Consider the following 26,349-nt stretch of genomic DNA (forward strand, 5'->3'; position numbering starts at 1 on the left):
GTTCAAACACATGAAGCAATAAACATAACCATCATATTAATAGAAGTAAGGACAAAACCCACATGATCATCTCAATAGACGCAGAAAAACTTTTCACAAAAGTCCAACATAAATTCATAATGAAATCTCTACAGAAAATTGGAATAGAAGGTCTCTATCTCAACCCTATAATATAAAGCTATCTATAACCAACAGCTAACATTATATTAAATAGTCAAAACCAGAAAGCTGTCACTATTATGACTCCTACTCAGCACAGCAGTATTAGCCAGAGCAATTAGACAAGAAAAAGATACAAAAGGATAGAAAAGGAAGAATTTAAATTACCGTTAATTGCAGATTACATCATACTTTACAATTCCTACTTCATCTCTCAATCCCACCCAGACATAATAAACAAACTGAAATGCCTTGAGGGTGGCCCCCATACTGCCTGCCCAAAAATTTACCTAATCTGGCCTTTACGGTCTTCTGTAACAGGAAGAAGGAAAATACCAGCTCCTAGTGGCTGCCCTGAGCGCACCCTCATGACACCTCACTCAGTCTTCCCAAAACAGCCTCCAGACCTTGTTCCATGTGCAGCAAGGAGAGCCACTGGGAAGAAAAGGAATCTCCAAAACCCTGAATTCCCCTAAATCCTTGTCCTGAATGCAATCAAAAGAGCCACTGGAAGATGGAGTGCCCACTCCTGAAAATGGAAAAAGGCACCACTTCCAAAAAGCCCCTTCCGGGTTTTAATCCAGCCCCGCTGCTGGACCTGTTGGGCCTAGTGGGAGCCTGCTGATTGCTGGGCCCAGGCTCCAAGCTACCCACCCTAGAAGGTGACAACATCCAGCTGTCATCTGCAGAGTCAAGGGTGAAGATAAGCATAGCGAGTAAGCCAATCATTATCCTTATTCATACAGGAGCCTCCCAGTCAATCCTCCCTAGTTTTGGGGGGCCGATGTTTTCTTCTCAGGTCTCAGTGGTGGGAGTGGAAAGCCATCCCCAGTGCCCTTGCACCACTGAACCCCTACCTTGTCTGTTGGGGACTTACTTACTTACTCACTCCTTTCTAATTATAATCTCCTGCCTAACAGCTCTCCTGGGAAGAGATGCTCCAGGTCACACTTTCCTTCCTCAGACACCGCTCCCCTTCCCTTATCCTGGCACTCCTACCTGAACATTATAAGATAGGGTCCACTCTCTGGGATGCCTCTCGGCCACCAAATGCCCATTTTCCTTGGGATAAGGTAGATCCCCAAGTCTGGGACACTGCCCAACCCTGAACAGCCAGCCACCATCCACTGGTTCAAGTCCCATCTACTAAACCGGTCCACCTTCCCCTATCACCCCCAGTTTCCTATCTCACATCAACATTGTTTGGGACTGAAGCCCATAATCAATAGACCTTTCTAGGCCCAACTCCTCATCCCTGTCCAGTCACCATACAACTCCCCGATCCAACTGGTCAAAAAGCCAAACGGTACCTGCCAGGTAGTACAGGATCTCAGACAAATTAATTCAGCCACCCACCCTGTCACCTCAATAGTGCTCAACCCAAACACACTGCTTAGCAACATCCCCTGTCCACCACCCATTTCACTGTCTTAGACCTTAAAAATACTTTCTTCACCATTCCTTTACATCCCAAATGCCAACCTCTATTTACTTTCACCTGGGAGGACCCAATAATAAAAATAACTCAGCAGTTCATCTAGACGGTCCTCCCCCAAGGTTTTCAAAACAGCCTACATTACTTTAGCCAAGCACTCGCAGCTCATCTAACACATCTAGACCTCTTTCTCCCCAAGCACCCTCCTCCAGTACATAGATGACCTCTTGCTCTAGAGCCCTCTTATGCCCATACCACTCTTCTCCTAAGCTACTTAGCCTTCCTAGGGTATTGGGTCTCCAGAGACAATGTACAACTCTCTCATCCAAGGGTTACATTTTTAGGCTTCAGCCTTACTCCCTCCTCAAAAGAGCTTACCATAGACTGCAAAAAGCACTCCGAGCTCTGCTTGCACCACACACACAATGTCAAATATAGTCCTTCCTGTGGCTAACAAGTTACTGTAGGCTATGGATCCCTTACTTTGCCCTGCTGGCCAAACCCCTTTATCAGGCAATTCTGACTGACGAACCCATGTCCAACCCAAAGGCTGTCCGCCCAGTATTCACCACCATCCGATCCACACTACTGCAGGCCGCCACCCTGGCTTTGCCTAACCTCAATAGACCCTTTGATCTCTACTCTTTAGAAGCCCACAGGATGGCAGGCAGGGTAATGACACAACTAAAAGTGCTAACCCCAGTACCCATTGCCTATCTCTCTAAACAGATGTCACAGTCAAAGGATGGTTTCCTTGTTTCTGGGCACTGGCTGCCACCGCCATCGTCACACAAGAGGCCTCCAAACTCACACTTCAAAGGACATATAAATGTCTACTCCACACACAGGGTAACTGCACACCGGTCGCTTCACCCTCTTCACTGTCCCCCTCTTGCCTCCAGCTCTTTCATGTTAGCTTTCTGGAAAACCCATGCATAGCTTTATGGGTACAAAAATAGACCCTCTCTCCCTACTCCCATGATCTCTCTACACCTGCCCCACCAGTGCCTTGAAACCCTCAAAGACGTTGCCGTACCAACACTAGATGTCTTAGAGCAGTCCGTTACTGATGGAACATATACTTGCTATAGTCTCACTTAAAAACACCCTTGAGGCAAAACCCATACCCCCAGACACTAGTTCACAAAAGGCAGAATTGATAGCCCTAATAACCTAGCACAAGGAACCACCATAAACATCTACACAAATTCTAAGTACAACTCCCACATCGTTTACCACCACCATGCTGCCATCTGGAAGGAATGAGGTCTTCTAACCCAAAGGGGACCCCTATCCAAAATGCTAAACTGATAGTCTCTCTCCTTAAAGCTACATTCCTCCCAAAACATGTGGCCATTCTTCACTACAAAGGCCACCAGACTTCCATTGACCCCATATCCATGGGAAATTCTCTAGTCAGTCAAGCTGCTAAACTGGCTGGCCTGGACTGGGACACCTCTTCTTCCAAGGGCTCACAACAGCTAGCCTTACCCCTTTTAGATGCCCCACCCCAGATTCGTAACATTACCTACCCTTCTTCTCAATACTCAAAACTTCTACATCAGGAAGCTACTCTGGGGGCTCAGGGGTGGCTCCTCCCACATGACAGATATGGTCTCCCAGAAGACCGAGCCATCAAATTTCTTAGCCAGGTTTATCTACTCTACATGTGAGATGGCAAGCCCTAAAGAGACTGCTTGACCCTATCATTTACTGCCCAAACTTGTCTAAATTGCTTCAACAAGTTTCCTCTGAATGTGCAGTCTGTACACACTGAAGGTCCAGTCAAGAGACCAAATGTTCCCTCGGGATCCCACCAAGGAGGATTATACCCTCGTCCCTCCTCTCCTCACCAGTTTTGAGGGTCTTTACCAGGGACTGACAGATTGATTTTATCCAAATGCCCCAACACAAAAAGCTCCGCCACCTTCTTACCATGGTTGACACCTTCACAGGATGGATAGACGCTTTCCCCACATCCCGAGAGACCGCAAACCAGTTACCCACATTCTACTGAGATCATTCCCAGGTTCTGCCTCCCCTGCTCCATCCAGTGAGACAAAGGCCCAGCCGTTATATCCAAGGTCACCCAACAGGTCTTGGAGGCCTTACATATCAGATGGGTCTTACATACTTTATGGGTCTCGGGCCTCGGGCAAAACTGAGAAGGCCAATCAGCTTCTGAAAACCCAACTCACAAAGCTGTCCCTGGACATCCAACTAAGCTGGCATGCCTTCTTACCCATGGTTCTGACCTGCCTCTAAGTAATGACCCCCTACAGCTGTCAGGCTTAATTAAGCCCATTTGAACTGATGTTCCCATTGCCCTCTCTCCTACAGATGCCTCCCATAACACCCCACCCTCTGGCTGACTACCTACCCTTCCTCTCCCCTCATAAGTGAGAGGTTTCGTGCTGGTTTGTGTTTGCAGAACAAAGTATCCCTAAACCTTGCAAAGTGCCACCCCATTACAGGTCCAGCTGGGAGACCAAATGTTCCTTCAGGATCTCATGGCATCTGGCCTCCAACCAAAGTGGAGAGAGGGTCGGGCGTGATGGCTCACGCCTGTAATCCTAGCAGTCGGGAGGCTGAGGCAGGAGGATCATTGCAAGTTCGAGACCAGCCTAGGCTACAAAGTGAGCTCAAGGCCAGCCTGAATTGCATAGAGAGACCCTGTCTCAAAAAGACAAAAAAAAGAAAGAACGAAAAGAAAAAAGAAAAAGAGGATCTGAGAAAATGGAAGGATGTCCTTGCTCTTGGGTAGAAGAACCAACACAGTGAAAGTGGCCACTGATAGATCTGGCCAACATGATAAATACCTACACTCACTGTAAAAGCCCAAACATTGGGACAAAAGGTCCATTGCCATGTTACAAGAGCCTAACACAAGAACAAGGAAATACCCCCTGTAATAGAGAGCCCTGCTGCCAATCTCCTCCAGAGAAAGACATGTTACATAGAAAGCACAAGAGCCACGCACAGCTGTCAGCCTACTCCTCTTTTAACAATCAATAAAAACTCTGCTCAGCCATGCCCTGTGCATCCTTGCCCTGGTCCACTAGGTAAAGTGCCACTTCTGCTTTCTTTGATTTAAACCCCTCCTGTTGACCTTGCAGTGTGTTCCGGTTCTTGGCATGGGTTCAGTTGCTTTATCAGCCATACTCTAAAATTTTTATACAGACTTACTGTAATCCTGATCAAAACACCAATAGCATTCCTCAGAATTGGCCAAAAGAAATCTCAAATTCATTTAGAATCAGAAGAGACTAGACTAGCAAGAGCAATTCTCAGTACCAATAGCAAAGCAGGGGGTATCACAATCCCTGATTTGAAATGATTCTATAGAGCTACTTTTATTAAAACAACATGCTACTGGCAAATATTAGAAGATGCAGAAACAACTCCGCAGTTAGCCACCTTATCTTTGATAAAAGAGCCAAATACCTTTACTGGAAGACAGATAGATTCTTTAATGAATGGTGTTGGAAAACTGGCTTCACATGTACTTAGGATTAAATCTAGACCCTGTATCTCTCACCATGCACTAAAATAATACAGAAATGCATCAAACATTTAAATACTAAAACAAAAACAAAATCTGCTGTAAGATAAAATAGGTCAAACTCTTGAAGACTTAAGTATAAGTTGACTTTACAAACAAAAGTCCAGTTCCAAAGGAAATATTGGAAAGAATCAACCACTGGGATGTCGTCATATTAAAAAGCTTTTTCATAGCAAAAGAAACCACCAACAGATGAAGAGACAACTCACAGTATGTAAAAAAATATGAAAAAATGTTCCACATCACCAGTCATTAGAGATGCAAATTAAAACTAAACTGATACTCCATCTCATCCAGAAAGAAAAGCTGTTATCTAGAAATCAACCAATCACAAATGCTGGAGGGATGTGCAGGAAAAAGGATCCTTTTTCACTGTTAGTAGGAGTATAGACTGGTGCAACCAGTGTGGAAATCAATGTAAAAATTCCTCAAAAAACTAGGACTAGAGGCCCCATTTGACCCAGTTATTCCCCTTCTTGGTATCTTTCCAAAAGATTTAAAAGCCATCACACCATAGTGATACATGCACACTTATGGTTATAGCAGTGCAGTCCTGTAATAGCTAAATCATAAATCAACCCAAATGCCCATCAATCAATGAATGATAAAGAATATGTGGGGTGTTTTATACAATGGTCATAAAGAAGAATAAACTTGATATATGTCTAGGTAAAGGGATGCAACTTGAGATCAAACTCTTAAATGAAATAATCAGACATATACGTTCAAATATTTTATGGTTTTTGTAGCATGACAAACCAAAAGTGTAAGGACCAAAATGCAGTACAGATATGCTGAAACAGGAAGAAAACATTCAAATAGGAAGAGACGGGGGGAAGGGAGATAGCAGAAGGAAAGAAGAACGGAAACAAAGCCTTTGTAAAGTAGGGAAGGGAACAGGGGTTAAAAGAAGTTGAATGGAACAGGAAAAATACAAAAAAATCAAGAGATATGCACAAGTACAAATTCCCTATGATAAATGTGATCATTATATGTATCTAAGATGTACCAATATAATTTTTAAAAAATAAAGTACCTTTAAAAAACGAACAAGTCAGTGAACAAAACATTACAGTAACAGGGATTATAGGTTAACTACAAAACATACAAATTGATTACTTTTTTTTTTCTTTTGGTACCAGGGATGGAACTCATGACTGTGCAGGTAGCAAGGCAAGCTCTATGCCACTGAGCTAAATCCCCGGCTCCCAAAACATACAAACTGAAAAGCAGCACCTAGAACTTTGCTATACCTCAAAATAAATTTTTAAAATAATAAAAGAAATCAAACTAATTAGCAAACAAAATAACATGAAACAATATGACAAAAAGATCAGTTTTACAAACAATGTAAATGCTTTAACTCAGGCTTTAAAAAACTTTTCTGATTTACAAGACTGCAAATATGTCATATATAAGAAATATAATCAAAACAAAATGATTCAGAAAAATAAAAACGAAGAATGGCCAAAATAAGTCTACCAGGAAAACGAAAATAAGTTAGAAGGGAGATATTCATGTGTAGTTAATGCTCAAAAACAAAAAAATTGAATGAAAAAGTACCACAATAAAGAGTTTAATCCTAGAAGTCACAATTTAAATTGAAGATATCATAATTAAGAATATCTATGCAACAATACTTTAAGAAAACCCCAAGAAATACAGCAAAAAAGAGGAGGGAAACAGCAAAAACAAATCAAGTAGACAAAACAATGACATAGAAGGTCTTTTGAATGCATATTAAACTTTACTTCTTGACATTAGAGAATAAACCTTCATACAGCACACATGGAACATTCACAATGATGATACCTTTGGTAATAAAGCCATTAGTACGTTCTATAAAGCAGAAATGTTACAAATATTTCTGACCAAAATAATATATTACAAAATTAAAAATCATAGAAATTACAAAGAAATCTTCAACTGGAAAGAAAGCTAATAAATAGTTAACTGGATAAAAAGTATCTCTAAACTCAAATTACAAAATTACTAAAAACTGACATAATTGATACACAATACACTGATCTCTGGAATACTAATTTTATAGATGCAAAGTAAAATACATGGGTTTAGATAGTTTAATAAATAAAAATTTAAAAATTCCTAGCTTAAAAGCTAGTAAACAAAGCCAAAAAGAAAGTACAATGAAGAAAATCACGAAAACAGAAAAATTAATGTAAATAATAAATCAAAATTAATTTTTGGAAAAAAGTTAATAGATAAGCAGCTCACCAATTTAATTTTTAGGAAGGGACAAAGAACAACGATAGCCAGCAAAAATGACAAGGAGAAAACTATTGAAGGAAACAGTAAAATAAAACATTAGAAGAAGTAAGATTCCACTTTACAAACGTAACTGCAAATAAACTTGTAAGGCCAGGTTAAATGGATAATTGCAATACTTCATTAAAATTGAACCCACTGGAGATAAAGCTTAAACAAACCGATTTTCTTAGAAGAAATAAAGGAACCGTCCTACCAAAAAAACCACCAATGCTTTCAGAGGGAAGCTTTCGAACACTAGATTGTTCAAATGTTCTGTAAACTCTCCTAGAGATTCCAAAGCAAAGAAAACCTCGAATCTTAAAAACTTTATATGTATAACTTCAATAAATATAATAAACACAATAAAGTAAATTATAATTAGTATCACTTATCAATGTTTATGTAAAAACACCAAGTAAAATATTAGAAAAAATAATCCAATGCTACATTTAAAGAATGGCTTACCACAGCCAAGTGTTATTCATTCCAGAAATGCAAAGTTGGTTCAGTATTGGAATCCCTTAATATAATACCCCATATCAACAGATGTAGGGAGGAAAGCCACATATTTATTTACACAGACGGTAAGTCTTCCCACAAAATACAACACTCTTGAAAAACAAATTTCAAGAAAACAGAAATGCTGTAATAGTTTTTATTACTAAGTGAATTTTTGGATGTGACGGCAGTATGGCTGTGACCTGTTAGCCCTTTGATCACCCGTGCTGATGCAGCTGATCTGGCAGGCTCCACTGGTATCCTCTTTCTCCCTCACTGCTCCAGGTGCACCCTTCCCAAAGCTACGTGCTGGGGGGGGGGGGGGACGGCCCACCCTCACAGAGAGGAGGGCTGTTTCCTTGGTCAAAGGTATATGAATAGCTCTGCTCCCCTGCTAGAACCTTCAAACCTCTGTGCCCCTCTCCACCAATACATATACTGCAGCCCCAACTTCTCATGTAGGGCTTCTGATGCATTTGAAGTAGGGCTTTTAAGGAGATAAAGTTAAATGAGGTCATAAAGTTGGAGCTAGGATTCAAATGGTTTAGCGTTTTTACAAGAAACAGAAGAGAACTTGCACAACAAAAAGGTAGTTTTCTACAAGACAGAAAAGAACCTTTACCAGAAACCAAATTGGAAGGCACCTTGATTTAGGATTCCTAGCTTTCAAATCTATGAGAAAATAAAATGTTACTGTTTAATATACTTAATAAACACACGTTTTAGAGGAGCCTGAGTTAAGACACTTCCATTGCATTTCCACCAAAATCACTAGCAACGAAAGGATACCACAATTTCCTCTACTATGGATTTACACAGTTCTGAACATGAAGTAACAAATAGTCAATGTAATTAGATTTACACAGAACAATCATAGACATAAGAACTGGAAAAACAAAACTGCATTTGCAGCTGGGACTCTGCATCTGAAAATTCCTATGCAGTGAGTAATAAAACTAACTGAAACAATTAAAATATCAATAAAACAAACAGGCTATAAAATCAACATACAGAAATCTAACCTTCACATAACTAGGAATCTATTAGAAGAAACAGTGGCAAAAAAAAAAAAAAAAACACAAAAACACCTCCACTTGTAAAAGTATTAAAGAAGACACAATATTTAGGAGTAAGTTTAACAAAAAAAAATGTGTAAACCTTACATGAGATAAAGTTTAAAACAATACTGAAAGACAGTATGACAGATGCAGAATAGAAAAGTACATAAAGTGAAAAAGTACCAATGTCACAGGCAGAAGAAAACTGTAAATACAGTCAAAGACTTGCAAGTGCAAGCAGCAAAAACAGTTGTATAATAAAATGTTCCTGGAAAATAGTTAAGATGTGGGGCCGGGAATTTAACTCAAGTGGTACAGAGCCTGCGTGGCAAGTGTGAGGTCATGAGTTCAATTTTAAAAAAATGTGGATTCAGGGCAGGCCTTGCTGACAATAGGACCACTGCCTTCACGTCTCTCTACATCCTAGCACATGACAGATGTTCAATAAAAAGTATCTGAATGGGTGAATGGATGGTAGGAATGATAAATATTTATTTCATTTATAAGGTTTAAAAAAAACCTCAAGGGCCAGGGATATAGCACAGTGGCACAGTGCCTGCCTTATAAGCATGAGGTCGTGAGTTTCATCCTCGGTACCAAATATAAATAAATAAATAAAAATAAAAGTAAAAAGACAACATGAAATCACTGATGTTCTTAAATAAGATGCCATAACATCCAATGTAACTTACAGATAACACAATTACCCCATTTTTGGAATGGCATAAGCACCTACCTGGCAGGTGTGGGGTCGTGAGTTAGCCCGTACCAAAAAAAAAAAAAAAAAAACCCACACCATAAAGCCTCTGTAATTGAAACTGTGAGGTTCTGCTATATGGACAGTTGAGGAATATTAGAGAAAGCCAACATCAGAATAGAGAAAGTCAAGAAACAGATACAAGAGCATTCAGAAACTAAGTAGATAATAAAATATTTCAAAACACTGGAGAAAGATAAAGGCTTCAAGCGCTCAGTGGTGTGGCAAGTGATTAACCATCTGAAAAACATACAATCAGATCTGTAATAATCTGTGTAATACACAAAAGAAAAACAAAAACAAAAATGACACATGTACCATGAGCCTAAATATAAAAAGGTCAAACTATATAATCACACTAGAAAAAAAATGTGTAAATTCTTTTAAATGGTATCTATGGGGGCTGGGGATTTAGCTCAGCAGCATAAGCACCTGCCTTGCAAGCAGGCAGTCGTGAGTTTGATCCCCAGAACCGATAAAAAGAAAAAATGAAAAAAAAATAAATGGTATCTATGGAATTGTTTTTTTAACTATAAATTAGGATCCAGATGCAGTAAGAGAAAAGAAAATTAATCTTACCATACTTTTAAAAGTTTGCATGTTAAATACACATACGCACACGTGCACACACACACAAAAAAAAACCCCACAAACAAGCTCCAAAAACAAAGTCAAAAGACAACTGACAAATTAGGAGAAATTATCTATACCACATATCACATAGATGGTGTCATGGTTTTATGCCTGCATGTCCCCTCAAAGCCTCACACTGCCATGGGGGTAGCTTCTAGAACTTGTGACTGATTGCTGGTCCAATGCTGGGATTACGAGTGTGAGTGCTGTACCCATTCTAGGGTGGGTGTGGCCCACCTACAGTGTAAAGACAGAAAGAATACTTCTCTTTCATGTTTGTCCCTTTTGCTCTTGCTTTTGCTGTCTCCCAGCCACTGTGCACTGCTGCCCTGTGCATGTGCCACTTTGCAATGAGTCAGCTGAATATGGACTGAAACGTTCACAAATTACGAGCTAAATAAGTATTTCCTTCCTTAACTTGGGTGTTGGGTATTCTGTCTCGGCAATGAGAGAAAAGTAACCAGCACAGATAGTAACAGCCCTTAAGGATTGTAAGAAATTTCCTAAAACCTGAGAGACACAAAGGGCTGAAAAACTTGATGCAAAAGTGAGCAAAAGACATAGTCAAAAATAAAAAAAAATTTTTTTCAAATACGAAAAAAATTCAACCTCAATCACAGTTCAAAGAAATGCAAATTATAACTATGCCAGCATACTATTTCTCACTTATCAACTGGCAAGACTTAAAAAGCACGATAATATATTATTATACGGGAAAGACTATGGGGAACAGACATGCTTTTGCACTGCTGGTTAAAATTTGCCCAACCTATATAGAAGGGAATTTGGCAATACGTTTTACCTTTTCACCTAGCAATTGCACTTTAGGGACTACTTTATAGTCACTTTTCAAAAAATACAAAAATCCAGCATCTGGAAAATAATGAAAACAATCAAAATATTCACACATAAAAGAATGATTACATTAAACTATAAAATTCAGTTTACCTCTAAAAATGATAAGAACAATGTCCATGAAGTGACAGGGAATGATTTCAAGGATACATTGTAAACAGGGAAGACAAAGCAAAGGGTTTTTTGACAGCATGTTGGGTTATGTACAAAACAGCAGGAGGAAAGAGAAAACAGAAATACATCACTTGTACAAAGAAAGTGCAGATGAGATGGAGAAAGACTAGCGCAACTGCAACTGGTTCATCAGAGCAGACAGGTAGATGCAGAGCAGAAGAATAAAAGAAGCAGGCTGCCTGGGAGGCTGCCGCCTCCCTGAGTGCACAGCTGTAGGTCTGCTTTGACTTTGAGGACCAGGTTAATGTCCCACATATTGAAAACAAGGATGTAAGTAAAAACTCATAATGAAATATGAACAAAAACAAGTGGATTAAATGGTACCTCAAATAAACAACAACACAATTTAAGATTTGAAGGTGGCTAAAGGGAAAGAGAGCCCACATTAATTTTGTGCACGGTTGAGACAGTGTTTAGCACTGAAGTGAAGAGATGCTAAGCTAAGGGTTATTAGGAGTTCTGAACTTTCCCCAAACACATGCTGAAAAACTAAAATACATTAAGAGATCATAAGAAGCAGATATCTCACTGTCAGAGAAGTGAGCGACAAATATGCACAAGAAATGATAGAATGAACCCTATAATGTTGAATAAGGATTCAAAATATCAGCATGAACTCATGTTTTTAAATAACTATAAATGGGATATAAAAACAGATATACTAGACTAGATCTGTCTGTTGAGAGGACATGTTAGCCAGAACCATAAAATGATTTGCAACCAGACACTGTAATCATAATTCCTCAAGAAAATGCCTGATTACAGGTCTGGGGTAGGCAAAGCACAATTAAGAAGAAAGCTGGAATATCCTATGCTAGGATGTAAGGAAACACTCAAGGACATCACAGTGGGACACAGGAGTTAGTGTGAAACGGCTCCCACTGGAAACCCGGGACAATATGAACAACATAATAAATAATAACAGTAAAAGGTCAAGGAGAAACCACTAAGTTCTTATGAATGTGAGAACCAATGAATGTGAGAAAAAAAAAGAAAGCTGCCTTTTTCAACAGAAGAAAAAACTAATAAACATAAAAGAAATGATGAAATTAGAAAATCATGTGGCAATTATATCTCACATATAAGAATCATTAATGGATCTTAAAACTAGTGGGTATAAATTTACATTATTTCAGATAATCTCATAAGATAGGTACTGATTATGAAGAAAAAGATAGCTATGGTGAAGATACTTGGGGTACACATTAGACAAGAAAATATCAGTAACAAAACAAATCAACATGTGTCATGATGTGATACACTGAGAGCATCAAATTTAAGGGCCTCTCATCAAAAGTCTGTAAACTGCATACATTCACAAGAAAGTATCAAATAAACTAAATTAAGGAACAGCCTTAAAAAAAAACCCATGCTCTCAAAACTGCCAATATGAAACATAAAAAGAAACCAAACAACTGTCCTTTCTTTTAATAATCTGCCCAGGGCTTGGTGCAAGGTCCTGAGCTCAATCCTCAGTAACAAAAAGAAAATCTGCCCAGTATTGGAGATTAAAAAGATGTGGATATTGAATAAAATATATTATCTAGTCTTTCTTCACAATAAAGCACCTTATTTGCATAACGGGAGAAACCTGAATATGACATCAATGCTAATTTCAATAATAGTTCTATGTAACTTATGGAAAGGCAATGTCCTTACTTTTAAGGAACTAAACATTTTAATGCACAGAGGCGAGAGGACAACATGGACAAAACTTACTATCAGTGTAGGGAAAATATACAGATATATACATATATATATATATATAATAATAGTAAGGATAAAATCTTAATGTTAAGAAAGTAAAATCTAAATAAAATGTATATGGAAATTTTTTATCCTATTCTTGCAACTTTTCTGTTAAGGTTGAAACTGCTGAAGTAATTAGCTAAAAGAGTTTAAGCTCACTTTAAAAGTTATTAATTTCAACAATTTGAGGAACCAGATTGTAAAAGATTAAGAAGTAAAAAGTAAGGTATCTACTGTTGAGATCTTGGGTTTTATGAATACTCTGACCTCATTCAAACTCTGAATATTATATAATTATGATCAAGTTGCTTTTGTCTTCTCTGATATTTCTCTGTTTTACGGAAGCAATACAGAATACACTGCAGACTCATATAGGATGCAATGAAATCGTGCATATCAAAAGGTAAGAAAAACATCAATTCCAGAACTAGGCCTCCTAGTTTTAAACTCTCTGTAGCCATTTCCTAGCTGCAGGACATCAAACCAGTTACTTAACCTCTCTGTGCTACAGTTTTCCCAACAGGAAATAGAGTACTAGTATTGACTTCAAGGGTTCTTGTAAAGACTGAAGTTACCTGATTCAGGCACTTGAAACAAATAATACTTGTCACACAGCAAGCAGTGCACGCATGATAGTTATTTTTATTATTACACAGAGCTCATAAAGAATTAAGAATTTCGAAACATGTTAGCTATCATGACCATATACAACATTACTCTCACTAATATTTTTCAAAGAGGTTTAATGGTAAACAAAAAGAGAAGTTAATTTTTTCTCTTACAACAGGAAGACCAAAGCATATTGTAGAGACAAATAATACAGAAATAAAGCTCTGAAGACCTCAGTTTCTTTCTTTATAAAAAATACCTGAGAGTTTAAGGGACGTGAATTAAACAGGTATCTAAGAACATATTTCTTTAATTTTGAACACATTGATATAAACACTTTTAAATTCCTTCCTTTTCTTGTAATACCCACTAGACTTTGGGGGGCGGTATTGGGGGTCAAACTCACAACCTCGCGCTTCCAGGAAGACTTTATGCCGCTGAGCTAAATCCCCAGGCCCCCACTAGACTTTATGCTCCCTTTTTATAGACCCACCTAGAATCTCCCTCCTCAAAAAAAGTTCATTAATGGAAATTTTTTAACAAAGTCAAGAAGAAAATATATAAAAATGGAAAAAGGTTACAGATAAGTAAAAGTTTGATTTTTAACAGTTTTAAAATTCTATTTTTGGACTCATTATCAATAATGTCTATGGGGGCATGATACTGATAAATGTTTATAGGCCTACAGGAAAAGATGCCTAAATACTGAGAAAAAAGTTACAAGAGAAATAAAATATATAGGTCACATTAATAATAATAAACTGATAGTAAACTGTGGTGTCAACTTGAGTAAGAAATGCCTAGCAGGACAGCACAGCACAGTTACAGATGTGTCTTGGATGATGTACTTCCTCAAGAGGGAGACCCACCAGCCGAAAGGCTCATAGAAGGAAAAGGAAAAGCAGGAGAAAGGCTTGCTACTTGCTTCTTGCCTTTGGAACGTCAGTCTGTAGGCTTCCAGCACAGACTCTTCAGTGTTCCAGAGCCTCTTTTACCTGCCAACACGGACCCTTCAGCTTCCTGAGGTGCAGGGACTCTGCAGTGAGCTCCCGGCCTCAACTTTTGACTCGATCCTCCAGCTCTCCAGCACCTACACAGCTTTTCTCCTACTCCGACTCTACAGGCAGCCACTGTAAGCCTCCCTTGTGTATCCTTTATAGATCATATACATGTATATATGTATATACACACATTTTATATAAATATATAAAATATTAGAGATATTAAATCTGTTCCTCTAGCAAACCCTAAATGATACAATAAATAATTTTTATACTTTTATTTTTATATTTCTGGAGTAATTTACTGCAGCTCAGATACTGGGGATTAGGAAATAATTAAAAAGGAAAAGTAAGTGGGGCACGGTGTATCCTGGGAGGCCGAGACTGGAGGATAACAAGTTTACGCCCACCCTGGGCAACTCCGCAAGACTGTGTCTCAAAATAAAGCAAAACCCTGAGTTCAATCTAAAGGAAAGGGAAGGGAAGGGAAGGGAAAGGAAGGACACAGAGAAGGAGACCAGAAAGGAGGGGAAGAGCAGGAAAGTGAGGGGAAGGGACGGGAGGCCAGGAGAGAGGAGAAGAGAAAGGAAGAAAGGGAAAGGGAAATTCAAGACTGCATAAAATTTTCCCATTCTAATACAGTGTACCTAAAAAGCAACAGAAGTCAGGTACAGACAGCCAATAATTCCTACATTAAACATATACTAGTCTATATATATTTAGTCTATATATATATAACATATTTAGTCTATATATATATATATATATATATATATATATATATATCAATGTCTCCAAGTAAAATTAGTACTACTAATGCAGGGAGTTATTCCACAAAAATTACTGTACAGTTTAGCAATTCAGAAAGTAGTTGTATAAAATCGTAATTATGGTATTAAATATTATTACACATTAGCCCTAAGAGAACATTAAAATAGCTGCCTAACTGCCATATATTCTTTAAGCTTATGATTTTTATAAATCTTGAGAAGTAATTCCTTAAATAATCTCCTTTTATTTATTATTCCATAATAACATCTCTCTTGGGAAACAATTCTTTTAGTTTGTTTATTTATTTGTTGTTTTGATACTGGGGATTGAACGCACGACCTCACATTTATCAGGCAAGCACTTGAACTGCCGAGCTAAATTCTCGGCCCCAAAATTTTTGAAATTAACATAAAATTAAAAACGTATTTTTATACCAAAATAAGATCTATCATTCTAGTGAAATGGAGCTCATTTGGACCTGTGTCTTTCCTGAAGGGGCAGTTAGAAAAAAAAAAAGGGAAAAAGATCTAGCATCATTATCATTTGAATACTGAACCCTATTGTTTCCACGTAGGTTTATGTTAAAGAGACTATATTTATTTATTTATTTAGTCTTTTTAAAATATGCTTTTTAAGAACTGCTATGCAATTCTGGCTGCCTCTGAGCTCACTCTGTAGCCCAGGCTGGTCTCCAACTTGCAACAGTCCTCTGCCAATTGCTGAGATTACAGGAATGCACTACCATACCCAGCTCAACAAGGACTATTCTTAAATGATCTTCCCTGTAGTATGCAAGGAAACTTGCTTTCCTCTCAATAACCATCGGTTATTATCAGAACGGAGGACCCAGGAGAATATGGGCCATAGGAAGGGGTAACAAACTAAGTTCAGATGCAACTATCATCACCAGCCCTTTGATCTTTCTGCAATGGAATTGGATCATTCCAATTCCATTATAAATTCTCAAATGCCCACCCTCTACTGCACTGTCAGCAGGCATTTACCATTTAGTGGTCTTCTACTAGTAAGAATAAAAATTGTTTCTACATTCTCTGTAATCTGAATTTCTATAAGTTATCAGATACCTTATATTGATGGAACTATGTAGGTTGTGATCAAGCTAACATGTTAATCAAGACTGATGAGAGACAACTGGATATCACTCATCAACCAGAGAAACACAGCAGAAATTTTTCCTCTGGTGTGTAAGAGAAGTCAAAGATCTGGCTAGACATGGGAAGACCTGAGAATGAATGCAGTGTATTAAAAAAAGGAATCCTACATACCTATTATAGTTCTAAAAGGCATTTTACATACCAGCACCAATCAATGTTTTTAAACAAAGAAAATTCTATAGTTCTTAATTTTTAACATTACTTCACCAAAACTGTCTTGTAAATCTTTCAAATTTTACTTCTTAAGTACCTTAAGAATGGTACTGATCTCTAAACCAAAGGTTCCACACTTTGGTTGCAAAGTAAATTTTCCTGAAAAACTTTTATCATACTGCGATCTTGGTTTCACTCAATCAATTCTAATTCAGCTGGTCTATGACAGGAACCACATATACAATGTTTTTTTTAAAAGTCTCAGAAGACCTGTAGTATGCAGCTATAATTGAGAGCGACTTTTTAAACAAGAGTAACAATGATAACTACTATTTACTAAATATATGTGTCTGGTATAACTGTAAGTACTTTACATGAACTAGTTTCATTCTCTATTTCATAAATGAGAAAATAGAAACGTAAAGTGAACTGCCCAAGATCACACAGTCACTTCATGGCAGAGTAAAGCCTTTATCTCAGGCAGTTTGGATCCAAAACCCATCTTCTTACTACGCAGTCTCCTAAGCATGAATCATGCTTGTATTTCGTACTGGAAATAAAATGATCAATGGAAAACACAAGGATAATTTCTTCTTTCTTTGTAGTACAGTAGCATCTTATGCAAAGGTACCAACATAAACTTACTAGAAGTGTAAATAGACAACCTTCCTTTTACAAGATTCAAATTTGAGGTTTCTACACTTTCAATAATTTCTCACATACTACCTCATGCAGCAGTCACTCAATGTTAAATATGAAACTGCTTTAGTTTTGAAACTTAAAGCAAAAATGTACTAGAAATACACTTCTAAGAAAGTGTCCTACCTATTTCTGTTCTGCCAAGTCCAATTCCATTATAAATTCTCAAGTAACTAAAATGACAAGAATCAGAATCTTCAATGTCAACATCACCCAATTTGACCCGAATTCGTTCTCCCATCTTGACACGGATCTCCCATTTGCAAACGGTACTGTTGGGATAGGTCTGCGGGTAGTTTATAGACGCAAGAGTTCCACTTTCAGGGCCTAGTACAGTGTGTCCGCATCCATCACCTTAAAAAAAAAAACAAAAAAAAAAAAAACGGGGTGATAAACTGTTCTTTCGTTTTAAACTTCTGAGTAATCAAGATTTTTTATGGCGATTTAAAAATACGCATGACCTCAGATATTTATACCACCAGTATATCTTTACAGAATATAAAACAAAAGACATAGCTCTTAGCATATCTAGTCGCAAAAGCCAAGAAAAATCAAGTCAGGTTCAAATAATGATTACTTATGTAATTTATAAATTCAAAGACCTTTACAATCTGAACATACCTTAAAACCCAACTTAGCAAAGAGTTACAAATATATAAAAATATCAAAATGGCCTAATATTTAAAACAATACCAATTTATACTATTTAAGATAACTAATATAAAAATGTGAGCAGCTTCACCTTTTTTTAACAATAGCAAGCTCCTAAAATCTCCTGTGAAGCAGGACTATTTCTTAATAACAGTTAACATATAAAAATTATGCAAACTATTGATCCTACTACAGATTACAAATCATTCCTTTTGAAAGTAGTTGATTTTGAAGTTTAAGTTTATATTCTACTGACATTTGACTGTCTTGTTGTTCCTTCTCCAAAGATCTATTTTTTCCTATAGAATAGAGAAAATAATTAAAAGTTTAATAGGTTATTAAAGATTAAGAAAAAATTACTTTTATATGATGGTTCTGACATTATTTGCTTCATTTATTTTTCAGCAAGTAAATACAAGAACTTAGATAACCAGCTTATTGTTTGTAAAAATAAAATATCTGCATCTCTCATTTTATGTATGCAGGAGGCATTGATTAAATGTTCATTTACAAGTTTCGGCTGTTTCTACAACTGTATTATTTAGCATTCATTAACAACATGATTCAAATGAATCACATCCTTTTAATAGGATGACTAATGTATGACAATGGGATTCAAATGAATCCCTTTCTAACAGGATGGCAAATATATACTTTTAAAATAGAAGCATTTTCTTGCTTAAAAATTATTTATAATCATGTTATTGGAATAGTACAGTATTTACACAAAAACTGTACTAAATGTGATACGGCTGACTTTTAACCTCACTATGAACACAACTCTAAGAGAATTTTCTTGATTATTTTTAACAGTACTGATATCACTTATTAGAACAAATTAATTTTAAAAATTATACACATAAAAATTTTATACAAAAATTATATACCTAAAATTATATGCATAAAAATTATACACATAAAAATTTTACATAGTATCTAGAAAGTAGTAGATAATAAATATTAATAGTATGAATAAGGAAATGTTATGAAAAATTAATTCCAAACTAGTCCCAACTTTAATGAAGAAACAAATCATGTAACTCTTATGGTAATACTTACAAGTCATATCCTTTACTGACAAAGAATTTTTACCCTTGAGTTTGTATTAATATTCATCCCTGGTCTACTTTTTGTTTTTAATCAGGAATCGAACTCAGGACCTTTTACTGCTGAGCTATAGCTCCAGCAACTCTCCTGGCCTACTTTTAAAAGGCAATACTAAATATATGTGTGCTTGCTAGAAGTGTTATAATCTTTAAAAACCACTGGATAAATGAAATAACTCAAAATATTAGTGTGTTTTCTTTAGTAAACAAAAGCTAAGGCCGCTTTTAGAGTAACTGAAATGTTTATCCATAACTTTGCAACAGCAGATTGTTTAATGCATCCCCCATAGCCAATTAGTCAACCCAAGGTCATTTTAAAATGTGCTTTATGAAAAAATAAAGGAGAGGGGTTAGAGTAATTTTAGATGTCTTTATGTTTCTGTTTGATCTTGAATAAATACAATGTTTCTTGTCCTTTACACCATAAAGCATAAATTCTATATAAGTTAATAAACTGATAAAAACAGATCTTTTGCATACATGGTGATAAAAAACAAAACAGAGCTGTCTTTCTTTAAGAATCTGTGTGGGGGGTGGAGGGCAGAAAGAGTCCACAAGAAATGTGCCAAGAATGTTCTAAAATATGTGATAGAGCTCAGAGCTTCCTCGTCTTGCAAGCAAGATGATAAGCACTAAAAATCAAAGTTAAAAGTCAAGTATCTTGTCTACTGCTCTGGCCAAGTCTGAATACCCCCTATTTTAAAGAATACAGTATTTATTAAGTTCAACCTGACTAGATAAATAGCATAACTGTCACCTACTGATATGGAGTAAATACTTAGAATAATCTGGTTCAAAAAGAAGGTTGTGCTTTCACTAGACCAGCTGCTTTGAATGTCTGTCATTCTGGAGAAATACATTTTATATTGTGACCCTGTAGATTTCCACATGGTTATTCCTGACCCACTAATGACCTCCCACCTAGCATGAAAAAATACAAAACTCACAACTCAGAACTGAAAAATACAAAACTGTTCACAAGGCTAGAACATTAAATTCTCACATTAAGGAAAAACTCTGTCCTTTCACTTCTAAAGTAGCAATACGTTCCCAGGTTATTTTTTACAGTTATTGTACCAAAATTCTTCAAATACGACAAAATATTTAAAACTAAAAGCTGGAAAATATTCTTCATCAATAAATAACACACAGCAGTGTTTCTCAAATAGGAGGTTTGAGATCCCACAGGAGTGACTCTACCTCTCACTTGGCAGTGTCTAGAGACATTCTTAGTTGTCACAAATAGGGGGAGGCATGTTGCTGACATCTCATTGGAAAGAGTAAGAAGCTGCTAAAATATCTTAGTGAAGGAATAGTCTCCAGAACAAAGAATAATGGGACCTGCATGTAAATAGTGCTGAGTTTGGGAAGTGCTAACTTAAGAGTCAAGGTTAGGAAATCTCAGGCTGAAAATCTGGTTTAGTTCTTGGCTCAGTCTCATTTGGCCTAGAGGGTAATGCTCTTCTACTCACTAAGGAGCAATGGAGAGAAAAGTTTTCTCCCAAAGGTCGCAGTTAAGGAAAAGTTTTGTGCTCACACTTCCCAATTTTAAAATAAGTAAATAGAACACTTCATTTTTCTTCAAGTTAAAGAAGAAAAATAATCCTTATTAGTCTTCAAATTTCAAATGATTTTCTCCCAGCATCAAGAGCTTTTTTTTTTATTTATTTAAAAGAGGGTAAAATTAAACAGAACAAAACATCATAAGAAAACAATTAAGAAACACAGACTTCAAGGCAAGACCACCAGAGATTTTCACTATCATATTGTCTCTTGGCTTCTTCCAAATAGGTGTCTGTATCTTCACACACAGTGAACTCATACCGAACAAAACAGTACTAAACTGATCAGAAAAGGATGATGAAGGCATTTTAGGTCTTCAAGACCAGACAATAGGGAGGTCAACAGTGGCTGCCATGTCTCTAGTTCTTTTCAAAATAGCTGTCCATATCTTTACATATGTTGAAATTAAACAAAAGAAAACAGACTAATACCACTCTAGACAGAGAATAATAGTATTGCTAGATTTTATATCATGACACCATGGAATTAGCACTGGGTATCTTAGTGTCTCATTTTCTTCAGAGTATCTGTTCATTACATCATACATTATAGAATCTATTCTCGTGAACTGTTAGAAGTTCTACACATGCATGAATCTCTACACGTATACCTATTCTTTCAAAACAAGATAACAACACAAATTCCTAGAAAAACATGAAATGAAAAAGACATATAAAACCACAATACTAGGTGATCTACAGTACTTACTATGATGTCTCGTTATTTTCAGAATTGTCTATATCATCAGGCATAATATAATTGAACAGCACTATCTAGCAATGTAAATAAAAACAAAACATTGGAAACATTATAGGACTTCAAAAGCAGTTAATAATCAAACCAGAATGGGTATCCTATTACATCTTGTCATCTTCAAAGTAGTTGCCTCTGTTCTTAGACTTGATACTATCAAGCCTACCAAATTCAAATAAAATCAGTCAAGACAAAACAGCGATCTAACAAACCAGATTCAAAAAAGATCAATCATAGTAAGACAGCGTAAGTAATACAGGGCTTCAAGTTAAGTTAACAGGAAATTAAGGATAGTTACCGTAGTATAACCTATTGCTATGGGATAGCTGTCTGTGCCCTCAAATAATAGTATGAGTAGACTGGAACAGAATAAAATCAAACTAAGCAGAGTGATAAGATTAATGTGGCTTTTAAATCCTGATACACTATTAACAATGTCCTCTGCCTTCCTTTTTTAGACAATGCATCAAGAGTTTTTAACATAGGGAGAAAAGGATATCAATAGGATCTGAAAAACTGACTAGTGTTCAGTGCTTGGAAGAATAATCATCTGTGACAAGGACACACTACCTACTTTTACTTACCGTATTAAGGTAAGAAGTGACCAAAAACTATTACAAGTGGGAAACTAACTTCCAAAATAGATGTCAAAGGTCTAGTTCTTATTCTCCCCAACCACCCCAACATGCCATCTCCTTTCCCAACCACATCTTCACCACCATCCCTGTCAACTAATCTACCTTCTGTTCCTCCCTTACATGGATTCCACTCGAGTATAACTAATCATAAACCATAGAAAGCTCTTGGTGTAATTTTTGAATTGTACTTTTATTCAGTGTAGAAAAACAAAAAAAAACACTGAAAGCTGATCTTAGTGCTCTTTTGTTCAGATGCAGATTTACCTAGGGGATTACTCATAGAACACATGTTCACTTCCCTTGAACAGTGTTAAGGTCAGATGTGTTAAGCCACATACAAATTTGGATACTTTTCTAGGAAAAAAATGCAATGATCTTTAAAACTACTTATCCCTAGAGAAAACAGAAAAAACACTAAATACATTCAAATGCCAATAAAATAATACAACGTGAAATGCAAACTTATTGTATTCTAGCTAAATTCCAAATTAAGTATTTTTAGGATAATGTTCTGATGATGATTACATGTGCCCCTCTAGCCACAGTCATATTTTAGTAATATTATTACTAAGAAAGATGTAGTACAGATTTTTAATCATATGAACTCTGTGAGTGGCAAAAATACTTCCTTTCACAGCAGCCAACACAAATGCAGGAAGCTTATAAAAATATGTCAAGAAAGAAGAGCAATGTATCTTGCATCATAATTGCAGAAAGCCTGAATCTTGTTTTTATCATTGTGACCCATTGAGTCTGCCAGTATCCTCTAAATAAGTACTATTTCTATATCTTCCTAATATCTGTGAGATCCTACAATAAAATGAAAAAAAAAGGCGAAATATTTAGGAATAAAAGTTCAAAAACATGAAGTTGCAACCATTAACTACTACATACAATTTCATTGGATACAGTGAAGTTTTTAGTATATTATCTACTACTGTGAATTATAAGGCAGAAGTTCTTTAACTGTGAGGTTTCTTAATTTGTGTCACTGCGTATCTCAAACACGTAATCAAACTAGTACTTTAATTTCATTTAATGTCCCCTTTGTCACTTTTAATTTTCCTTTTTCTGAAGTTAATTTTACCTGAAATTAAAATGGAGTTGTTCTAGTTTACTTCACATTAGCAGTCACATGGCACATCATTCTCTAGCCCTGTTTTTTTGTTGTGGTAGTAGTGATAAAATATACAACCCAGAAATTTTGTTTTTTAAAATAGATTTTAAATTTTTTAAATTTTACTTCAAAGAGGATAAAACTAAACAGAACAAAACAGAACAAAGCAGATCAGAAGAACACAATGTAAGACACACAGATTTTAAAGCAAGACAACAGGAGATCATCAATGTCTATCTTACTGTCTCTTGTTTTCTTCTGAATAGTTGTCCATATCTTCACACACAATGAACTCATACAAAACAAAACAGTATTAAACTGATCAGAACAGGATGATGAAGGCATTTCAGGCCATCAAAACCAGATAATAGGGAAATCAACAATGGCTGCCATACTGTCTCTCATTCTCTTCAAAATAGCTGTCCATACCGTCATGTATGTTGAAATTGAACAATACAAAACAGACTGAAATCACTCTGAACAAAGAATAATAGTACTGCTGGATTTCACAGCAGGACACTATGGAATCAGCACCGGGTACCTTAGTGTCTCTTTTTCTTCAAAGCAGCTGTTCATTTCATCATGCATTATATAATCAATTCCCATAAACTCTTTAGGAGAAGTAGTACACATGTATGAGTCTCTACACTTATACCTATTCTTTTCTGTATTAGAGGGGAAAACAAAACAAATTCCTAGAAAAACACAAAACAAAAATTAACAATAGCAAAGAGGCCAAAACACTGATAATCTAAGCCTTTAAAACAAGGTAGTAGGAGCATAACTGAAGTTATTGTTTTACATAAGAGTTCCTCAGATCACCATACAATAACATGCAATATTGCTTCATTCCTAGGAAGGTTAACTATTTTGTTTCAACAACTTATAGAATTTGTAGCACAATCATCTTAACTATCCTAAGTGTGTTTATATAATTATAGATATTTTTTCTTTCCTTTTTCTTTTTCCTCATTTTCCCTGAGATATTATTTTCCCCCTTTAAGCAGATTCTTATCCTTTTACTGTATTTATGGAGTTTTTTATATCTTATGTACTTTTCCCATTTCTTGCACTAGGGAGACTGTATGGTACATACAGATGTGACTTTGATTTATTTCACTTATGAGTTTGGTCTCCAGTTGTATTCATTTACTTGTAAGTATCTCAATGTGATCATTCTTTATAGCTCAATAGTACTCCATTGAATTAAAAAAAAACATCATTTTTAGCCATTCCTCAGTTGATGGGCATTTAGGTTGTTTCCAAGATCTGGCTATTACAACTATGCTTTTATAAACATAGATGCACATATAACACTGTGGTACATTGTTTTCAGTTCTTCTGGGAATATGCCCAGAAGTGGGATAGCTAAGTCAAATGGGATTTCCAATCCCAGCTTTTTGAGGAATCTCCAGACTGACCTCCACTGTGGTTGCACCAGTCTGCACTCCCATCAACAGTGCAGAAGAGTTCCTTTTTCCCGGTAGCCTCTCCAGTATTTGTTGTTGGAGTTTTCTTTATCCTGGCCATCCTTTATGGAGATGGAACCTCAGTGTTGTTTAATCTGCATTTCTCTGATGACCAATGATGCTGAACATTTTTTCATGTATTTGCCATTTATATTTCTTCATCTGAGAACTGTGTGTTCATTTCAGATGCCTATTTTTGGAAAAGGTCTTTGAAATGTGAGAACCTGATTTTTTAAAATTCTTTGTATGTTCTAGATCTGAGAGACAGTTCACTAAGATTTTTTTTCCAATTTGTGGGGGGTTTTTTCACTACGCTGGAGATTTCTTTCGACATGCAAAAACTCTTTAGTAAGGGGCTGGCGATTTGGCTCAGCAGCATAACCGCCTGCCTTGCAAGCGCACAGTCGTGAGTTCAATCCCTGTTATCGATAAAACAAAAACAAAAAAAAAAAAAACTTTTGGGCTGGGGATTTAGCTCAGCAGCACTAAGCACCTTTTTGCAAGTGTGTGGTTGTGAGTTCGATCCCCAGTACCAATATAAAAAAAAAGAAAAAGACAAAAAAAAAAAAAACCTCTTTAATAGGATGTGATCTCAGTTATTGATTCTATGAAGTATTTCGTGCGCGGTTTGATTCTTGTTCATGAATTCTCTACCTACCACTATGTACTCAATATTTCTATCTAATTTATATTCCAACAGATTTAGTGTTTCTGCTTTAATATTTAGTTCTTTGATCCATCTAGACATTAGTTTAGTATGTGGTGATAGGCATGAGTCTAGTTTTAGTTTTCGGTATATGAAGAGCCTATTTTTACAGCACCATTTATAGAACAAATTCTTTTTTCCATTGGACATGTTTGGCCCCTTTATCAAAGATAAGGTGGCTGAGTTTGTTTGTAGTTGTATCTTTTAATCTACTCCATTGATCTCCAGGTCTGTTTTTATTCTAGTACCATGCTGATTTTATTACAGTAGCTTTTAACAACTTCAACTCAGGGATTATGACTACACAAGCCCAAGCCTCCTGCCTTGTCTCTGTTGCTTAGAATTGCCTTTGCTATTCTAGGTCTCTTCTGGTTCCAGATGAATTTTAGGAGTGATTCCTCTTGATCTGTGAGGTATGCTAATGGTATCTTAATTAGGATTGCATTAAATTCGTGTAACAATTTTGGGAGAATGGCCATTTTCACAATGTTTATTCTTCCTATCCATGAACAAGGGATGTCTTTCCATTTTCTGAGGTCCTCTTCCATTTCTTTTTTCAGGGTGTTACAATTTTCCCTGAATAGATCTTTTACTTCTTTTGTTAGATTGATTCGTAAGTATTTCACATTTATAGATGCTATTGTGAAGGATGTGGCTTCTCTTATTTCTCTCTCAATGATTTCTGTTGTTAGTGTATAGGAATGCTATTGCTTTTTGAGTATTGACTTTGTATCCAGCTACATTGCTGAATTTATTTATTATACCCAGGAGTCTTTCAATGGGGCTTTGG

The 26,349-nt window shown here is 36.4% G+C and overlaps 1 protein-coding gene across 1 annotated transcript in view; it reads right to left on the reverse strand.

Moving 5' to 3' along the window:
- Dcbld2 (discoidin, CUB and LCCL domain containing 2) overlaps positions 1-26,349 on the reverse strand; it is a 120,413-nt gene that overhangs the window by 75,477 nt on the left and 18,587 nt on the right. Inside the window, exon 2 of the mRNA XM_003469218.5 lies at positions 17,683-17,910. Within this exon, the coding sequence (XP_003469266.1) occupies positions 17,683-17,910 (228 nt within the window). The remainder of the gene's footprint in view (positions 1-17,682; positions 17,911-26,349) is intronic.

This window comes from Cavia porcellus, unplaced genomic scaffold (assembly GCF_034190915.1).
Source record: "Cavia porcellus strain 051 isolate PalLab524CR breed Dunkin Hartley unplaced genomic scaffold, mCavPor4.1 scaffold_15, whole genome shotgun sequence".
In the NCBI taxonomy this organism is placed as follows: Eukaryota; Metazoa; Chordata; class Mammalia; order Rodentia; family Caviidae; genus Cavia; species Cavia porcellus.